This window comes from Trypanosoma theileri (genome assembly GCF_002087225.1).
Source record: "Trypanosoma theileri isolate Edinburgh chromosome Unknown TM35_Tth_53_V1, whole genome shotgun sequence".
NCBI classification, from domain to species: domain Eukaryota; phylum Euglenozoa; class Kinetoplastea; order Trypanosomatida; family Trypanosomatidae; genus Trypanosoma; species Trypanosoma theileri.
Genome location: NW_021639895.1, coordinates 11,867 through 20,132, shown reverse-complemented (window position 1 = coordinate 20,132; position 8,266 = coordinate 11,867). Strand labels below are relative to the sequence as shown.

Genomic DNA, 8,266 nt, shown 5'->3' with positions numbered 1-8,266 from the left:
ACCACTTTCTCCTTCTCTAATGCTGTTTCCCCACATTCATCCAATGCGGTGTATGTCTGACGCTGCTGCACTAGTCTAACAGACTCTATTCGCAATGCTTCTAATTGTTGTCTCAAGGCATTTTTGCCTGTGATGCCTTGGAGACGCATTTCGTGCATCTCGTGCCGTACAGCTGCTTTTAGGCGTGTGAGTCGCTCAATCTCACGCAACATTGCATCTCGACACCGCTGCTCTTTCATACTCAGTAGCAACGGTTTCTGTTGTTCTGGCCGTTGTTGTTATTTTTGTTGTTGTGCAAATGCACTTCTTCCACACGGTGATCGTTGGTGTTTTTGGTGGTGCCTGTGGATATTACTGTTGTTTATGGTGTTGTTGATAATATTCCCGATGCTGCGTTGATCGTTATGGACGATGTTCCTTTAGCTGTACGGTGTGCCTCTCACTCTGCTGCTGTGATGTTATCCTACTGGCATGGACAAGTACACTCTGCAGCCCCATACAAGTTTATAATGATGAGCACTCCTGCTGCTGCCCATACGTAGTGGAGGATGAAGAGGTGTATGGGCTGCTGCTAGAAGCAGCAAAATGGAGAGAAATATATGAGTGCACACACACACAGAGAGAGAAAGAGAGAGAGAGAATAGTGAAACCTCTTCCACTACTATTGGGGTGGGTGTTGGCAGGACTCATTCAAGTGAGGGAGAACCCAATGGCGGGATCCATTGGAGTCAACTCTTCTTCTTTCCACACTCGAAGGGGACCAATTAATATGGATTGAGAAACTCCTTTCATCAGCCACACCAGTACAATGGATTAGGCAGCAGTCTTCTGTCAGCGCAAAGAGAGATATATCTCAACAATAGAATGGCGGTGAGGCTGAGAAAGAAATGGATGTTACTAAACCAGTAGAGTATAATTCAAGAAAGGAACACTGGAAATACACCCAATAAAGAGAAATCAACACCAGGAATTACACACATCACAAAGGAACATACGGAACTATTCCAGACTGCAGTCCACTACCATCCACACAGCTAACACTAGAATCAGGCAGAGACTCAACAATCACTGAAGAAGTACCAAACATCAGCACAAGGTTCACATTACGCTGCAGAAGCAACAAAAACACACACACGGAACAGGTTCACTGATAGGAGTAGTAGATCTTGGCGCATCTTCATCACAGTCATACAAAGTGGGCATTGCCTAAACAGACTAGATTACACCATAAAAAATAAGAGCATAAAGAGAAAGGCAACACATCAATAAAATAAACACACAAACACAAACATAAACAAAACAAATCAACTAGCAACAGAAAGACAAAAAACAAAGAAGAAATAATAACTCTCAGAGTGTTCAATTAAAACAAAAAAAAAATAACACTATACCCAGTATTAAACAGAAAATCTTAATTATCTCTGAAAGAAAGATATATAAATAATTAAAAATTGCGACCAACAAGAGCAGGAAATAAAGAAATATATAGCTCTTGATTGGGTGGTCAGCATATAGCAAATTATAAATTTATGTAACAGTTATTATATTGTTCTCTTCTGCAAAAAACAGAATACCAAAACGGTGAAGAGCAAAGCACAAAACGACAAAGCAAAAAACAAGTAAATAAAGAGAATTAAATATTTGTGCCCAATTTACCCAGTAAAGACAGAAATATACCAAATATGGGTATAAGTCTATATATGTATATGTACGCAATTATAAATATAAATTCATCTGTTATTATTATTTCCTTTTCCTTCACTGCAAAAAAGCAGTTCATCATCATTATCATTACAGTGCAAGCCCAGGTGCACACACACAGAGAGAGTCTCCAAGAACACACACACACACAATGGAGTAGTAGCAATAACAATTATTATAGGATAAACACAGAGAGAGCAAAAACATACACAAAACACATTAACATTAAGAAACAAAAAAAGAAGAAAATCCCAACAGGTGGAAGATTCGTTAGACTGTAGTGATGTATGCAAAAAGAAGAAAAGAAAACAAAGGATGACCTGGGTCACACCATCACACCACCACCACTACAATCAGCACACAAGAATACAGGCCAGTGTAACCACAATCAGTAGTGGTACACACACCCACACAGAACTGCTGATACTGCTGCTGCTGTCTGCATCACCCTTCTTGTTGTTTGTGAGTTCAGGAGGAAGTGTTGTGGTGGTGGTGGTGGTTTCTGTATTTCCCACATTACCTTCTTGGGTATTTGTTGATTCACTGGGTGTAATGCCACTCCCAGCCGTAGTGGCTTCAGAACCACTGGTATTTACTGTGTCCGAATTGACAGAAGAAGAATGAGAAGGTTGTTTTCCCGCAGTTCCCTGGTTATCTGCGGTACTGTTGCTCCCCCGTCCAGTTGTACCTTCAGCTTCAGGTGCTGAAGCAGCAACATCGACTTCACCTTTATCACCATTCATACCTTGACGGTCTTCCTTTGGAGAGCTGGTTGAGGCATCATCAACAATAGCAGGAGTACCGGGTTTGTCCTCACGAGGATGTGCCTCCACAGAACCAAGAGGAACGTTAGGTTCAGGTTCTTTCAGTACAGATGGAAGAGGCTTTTCTGGCGGTTTAGGCAGAGGACAAGATGCAGAAGAATTAGGAGTGCAAGGGACACCACGTTCAGGTTCATGAAGAGGATGTGGAGGAGAATGAGGTGATTGTTGGTGTTGGCCACCTTGCGGAATAATAGCAGCATGAACAGCTTCTTCAGTGAGAGAACGAGAAACAGCGTGACCACCAGAGGCACAATTTCTACCATCAGTATCGGTAGAGCAAGAAGCACCACTAGCAGGATCACGAGTTTTTAGATCAACCTCCTCATCGTCATCGTTTTCTTCAGCTCCTTCCTCATCGTCATCAACATCTAACCCCACGTCCCTCCTCAAATTACACTCTTTATCGTTAGAAGGGATAAGAAGCGCAGGAATAGCATGATGAACAAGAGAAGGAACACCAATAGTGGAAGGTTTAATAAGGGCATTGGAAGCTTTAGGACTATCAGCCCATACTAACCCACAAGCACAACAGAGTGTAAGAGTTAGTAAACAGAGCAGGTAACACCTCACCATTACAGCCTTTGTCATTGTACTTGACTTCAATACACTAATACAGGAAAAATAAGAAAGAAAGAGACACACATAGTGAGTGGATGCAGGACACAAATACTCACAGTGGAATAGAGAGAGAGAAGCAGCAAAAGCATAGTAAACAAAAAGGAATAGTCCGCTTGTATGATAATAATATGTACCCTTAATAGAAAAAGAAAAAACACAGAATACCCAAATAAGAGAGAGAGCCAAACACACACAATACTCCATGGCTCTAGTTTATGTATTAAATTACTGCACACACACATCTGTGTGTTCTAGCAAGAGATGTATACCGTCAGTGAGCAGAACAGCCCAGTTTTCTGCAAACACTCAACAGGAAAAGCAAGTAATGGAATTAGTAGAAAAAGAACACACACACGTAAAAGTAAAAGAAAAGAAACTCGAATTAAAAGAGAAAGCTGGTAAACAGATTATTAATTTATTCACCCATGGTGGATGTACGCAATTATGTTGATGTTAGTTTAACCATTATTATTATTTGTCCTCAAGTGAGTCCCACCGTTCAGTACATGGTAACGGAGACCAACACAGCCACAATCAGCAGCGGTGCTGCAGTGCGCATCCACACAGGATTGACACCGCTGTCAGCATTAGCCTTGTTCTGTACTGTGGAAGCAATGCTGCTGATCCCTGCGTTGGGTACAAGAGATGGAATGGTACTGTTTGTAGTTGGCGCTTCTGTAGGAGTGCTGCTGATCTCTGCGTTAGGTGCAGGAACAGGAGATGGAGTGGTGGTTGGTGCTTCTGTGGTAGTATTAGTGGTGGTGGCCGTTGAATCAGCATTGGCATTCTCATGTGATCCTTCTGTGCCAGTCGTACCTGGAGCTGCAGCAGACAGCTGTGTGGGATTAGGGGTGGTAAGTGTACTCGTCTCTGTTGGAGAATGATTCTGTGAAGGATTACCATCATTGGTATTACTGTTCTCTGTGGTGTTTTCAGACTGAGTTTGCGGTTGGTCGTGATTGGAATTAACCTCTCCGGCTGTGCTTATGGCTGTAGGCTTTGATAATGTTGTTCTTGCTTCTGACGCTGCTTCTGGTGAGCTGCTTGAGTCCGCAGAACCTGTTAGTGAGCGTTTTGTAGCTTCAGGATGAGGTAGATCTTCTTGCACTTCAGTAGACACTGATGAAGTGCCTAATTCTCTCTCCCGGTGAAGCTGAGTGCCATTCTGAGATACCGAGTTCGTGTCTCCACGTGGTTGTTGCCGATGATCTCGTACTTCTTCTTCTTCTTGTTCAGGTATACCTCCGTCTTGTTGAAGCTCAGTTTTCTTCGGCATTACAGACTTCATGTGTTCCCCTGGTTGCTGACGATGTTGTACTTCTTGTTGTTGTCTAAGTGAAACTCTATCTTCTCCTTCGGTCACATCTACGTGGAGATTCTTACTTTTCATCTCCTCTAATTGTTGTTTTTGACCTTCAGGGAAAACTGTAACCTTAGCATTCTCCAGCTTATCTTTCTCCCTTTGCTTCTCCAGCTCTTTCTGGTTCTCCAGATTCTTCTTCGTTTTCCACTTATCCTCGTCTAGAGCACCTTCACGACTACCCATCCAGGCCATCACCGCCTTTAGTTGTCCAGCATTAACAGTAGTCCTTGTTGTTGTTGTTGCTGTTCTTGCGGTACGCTGGCGGCAGAGGTCTGCGTACTTCCCACATGCAGACACACGGCTGCCCGCACCGCATGTAAGCCACTCGCTCTCAGCAGCGGGGCGTACACGCAGCGCACCGCCGGCCCCGCACGACACCTCCACAGCCCCACGGGATACACCACGGCCACTGGGACTGTCATTATCAACAGCAGCAGCAGCCGCCATGGTATACCCGCAGGCGCAGCACAGCACAACGGCCAACACACACATCACACGGCACATCATCATAATCACGAGAGAGAGACAAGGGTTTGGTTCACGTAAAAACACTGATCTAGAAAGAAAGTTAAAAAAAAGACAAAAAAAAGAAAATAACTGAAGTATCAAACATGTTAGGACACACAAATCGATTACCGCAAAAGAAACTCACATCGTGAAAGTAAAACCTACCAGTTAAAGAATGCAATACAGCGCACAATAACCTCAGTAAGAGTAAAAACAAAAACAAAAACGCCCACACTCACAAATAACTCAAAAACGCTCAACGCTCAAGCAAAACAGAAGCAAACAAAGAAAAACAGTTATTTCACCAATTACCCAATTTACCCCAGTAAACATAGAAATTTACACCAACTATGGGTATAAGTCTTTATGTGTATATACGCAATTATAAATATAAATTCATGTGTAATTATTATTTCCTTTTCCCTATCACTGCAAAAAGCACTTCATCATTATTATCACAGTGCAAGCCCAGGTGCACACAGAGAGAGAGTCTCCAAGAACACACACACACACAATGGAGTAGCAGCAATAATAATTATAGGATAAACACATAGAGAGCAAAAACACACAAAACACATTAACATTAAGAAACACAATAAAAGCAGAAAGAATCCCAACAGGTGGAAGATTAGTTAAACTGTAGTGTGGATGTATGCAAAAAAGAAAAGAAAACAAAGGATGACCTGAGTCACACCACCACCACTACCACTACAATCAGCACACAAGAATACAGGCCAGTGTAACCACAATCAGTAGTGGTACACGCACCCACACAGAACTGCTGATACTGCTGCTGCTGTCTGCATCACCCTTCTTGTTGTTTGTGGGTTCAGGAGGAATTGTTGTTGTTGTGGTGGTGGTGGTGGTTGATTCCTCTTCAGCTGGGTTACTTATTGTCTCATTTCCTGCAGATGTACTGCCTTTTTCAGATAAAGCAATATCAGAACCACCGGTACTCTCTGTCTCTGAATGGATAGAAGAAGAAGAAGGTTGTGCTCCCGCAGTTCCCTGGTTATCTGTTGCACTGCTGTTGTTGCCGCCACCTGTACCTTCAGCTTCAGGTACAGGAGCAGCAACATCGACTTCACCTTTATCACCATTCATACCTTGACGTTCTTCCTTTGGAGAACTGGTTGAGGCATCATCAACAATAGCAGGAGTATCGGGTCTGTCCTCACGAGGATGTGCCTCCACAGAACCAAGAGGAGCGTTAGGTTCAGGTTCTTTCACTACAGATGGATCGGGTTTTTCTGGCGGTTTAGGCAGAGGACAAGATGCAGAAGAATTAGGAGTGCAAGGGACACCACGTTCAGCTTCCTGGAGAGGATGTTCAGGAGAATGAGGTGATTGTTGGAGTTGGCCACGCTGAAGACTGTCACTACCAGTAGCAGAATCTCCAGTGAGAGAACGAGAAGCATCGTGACCACCAGAGGCACAATTTCTACCATGAGTATCGGAAGAGCAAGAAGCACCACTAGCAGGATCACTAGTCTCAAGATCAACCTCCTCATCGTCATCGTTTTCATCAGCTCCTTCCTCATCGTCATCAACATCTAACCCCACTTCGTTTCTCAAATTACACTCTTTATCGTCAGAAGGGATAAGAAAAGCGGGAATAGCACGACGAACAAGAGAAGGAACACCAATAGTAGAAGGTTTAATAAGGGCATCAGAAGCTTTAGGACTATCAGCCCATACTAACCCACAAGCACAACAGAGTGTAAGAGTTAGTAAATAAAGCAGGTAACATCTCACCATTACAGCCTTTGTCATTGTTGTGTTTTACTCCAAAAGACTCACAGAAGAAATAAATAAAACAATTGAGACAAACATACACCAGAACAACAAATACTCACAGTGGAAAGAGAGAGAAAAGCAGCAACTGCACAGTAAGCAACAAAATGGAATATCCCGCTTGTATGATAATATGTACTCATTAAAAGAAAAAAAAGAGAACACCCCACAGTACCCAAATAAGAGAGAGCCAAACACACACAATACCCCATGGCTCTAGTTTATATATTAAATTACTGTACACACACACATCTGTGTGTACTAGCAAGAGATGTATACCGTCAGTGAGCAGAACAGCCCAGTTTTCTGCACACACACAACGGGAAAAGCAAATAATGGAATTATTAGAAAAAGAACACACACACACATAAAAGAAAAAGAAAAGATATTCCAATTAAAAGATAAAGCTGGTAAACAGATTATTAGTTTATTCACCCATGGGGGATGTACGCAAAATATGATTATATTAGTTTACCATTATTATTATTATTTGCCCTCAAGTGAGTCCCACCGTTCAGTACACGGTAGCGGAGAAGAACACAGCCACAATCAACAGTGGCACACGTACCCACACAGGATTGACACTGCTGTCAACATTAGCCTTGTTCTTCAGTACAGTGGAGGCAATGGTGTTAATCTCCGCGTTGGGTACAGGAGATGGAGTGGTGGTTGGTGCTTCTGTGGTAGTCTTCTCAGCGCTAGGCAGAGTAGTGGTATTTGTTTCTTGAGAGTCAGCGGCAGTCGTACCTGGAGTTTGGTTACCTGAACTACCCTCCCTGGGTGCAGCACTCTCCGCTGCTGTAGGGGATGGCTGGTTAGGTTTGTGTTCACCGGTTGCAGTGTTATCAGATGTGTTGTTTGGTGTTCCTTGATCACCATGTGGTACTGCATCATCTTGTGTAGCTGAAGTAGATCCCTCAGATGTGATTTGTGTTGTTGACGGACTTTTTACTGTTTCTCCTTTAACTAAATTATCTTGTGTTTCAGGACCTCCGTTCTGTGATGCATCTGCTTTGCCTCTAGCTAAGTCATTGGAAGAATCTTGAGATTGTTCATTACCACCCAAAACGGACGGTTGAAGATCACGACCTGCTAGGGTGGGTTGCGTCAACTCTGTTACAGTTTCACCTTCTTTTACTGCAGGATTAACCAATTGCTGCTGAGCATGATCACTCCGACGTGCGTCACAGCTTCCCTTATTAGGTTTTTGATAAAAACACTCCTCGAATTCTTCAAATACACTTTTAGTTTCACCATAATGAAAATCACCAAATATAGCCATCACCGCCTTTGGTTGTCCAGCATTAACAATAGTAGTAGTTGTTGTTGTCGTAGTTGTTGCTCTTGCGGTACGCTGGCGGCAGAGGTCTGCGTACTTCCCACATGCAGACACACGGCTGCCCGCACCGCATGTAAGCCACTCGCTCTCAGCAGCGGGGCGTACACGCAGCGCACCGCC

General features: G+C 43.3%; 4 protein-coding genes across 4 annotated transcripts; all 4 read right to left on the bottom strand.

Moving 5' to 3' along the window:
- Positions 1-2,054: 2,054 nt before the first annotated feature.
- TM35_000531080 (uncharacterized protein) lies at positions 2,055-3,113 on the bottom strand (the record flags this gene model as incomplete). The annotated part of the gene is made up of 1 exon (XM_029030693.1): positions 2,055-3,113. The coding sequence occupies one exon, from the start codon at positions 3,111-3,113 to the stop codon at positions 2,055-2,057; it is 1,059 nt and encodes a 352-aa protein (XP_028877990.1).
- Positions 3,114-3,642: 529 nt separating this feature from the next.
- On the bottom strand, positions 3,643-5,016 carry TM35_000531070 (uncharacterized protein; the record flags this gene model as incomplete). Its single annotated transcript, XM_029030692.1, has 1 exon — positions 3,643-5,016. One exon carries the CDS (start codon positions 5,014-5,016, stop codon positions 3,643-3,645), a length of 1,374 nt encoding a protein of 457 aa, XP_028877989.1.
- A 711-nt stretch (positions 5,017-5,727) lies between these two features.
- On the bottom strand, positions 5,728-6,786 carry TM35_000531060 (uncharacterized protein; the record flags this gene model as incomplete). Its single annotated transcript, XM_029030691.1, has 1 exon — positions 5,728-6,786. The coding sequence occupies one exon, from the start codon at positions 6,784-6,786 to the stop codon at positions 5,728-5,730; it is 1,059 nt and encodes a 352-aa protein (XP_028877988.1).
- A 535-nt stretch (positions 6,787-7,321) lies between these two features.
- TM35_000531050 (uncharacterized protein) lies at positions 7,322-8,266 on the bottom strand (the record flags this gene model as incomplete). Its single annotated transcript, XM_029030690.1, has 1 exon — positions 7,322-8,266. A coding segment is annotated over one exon (945 nt), but the record flags the coding sequence as incomplete, so codon positions are not given.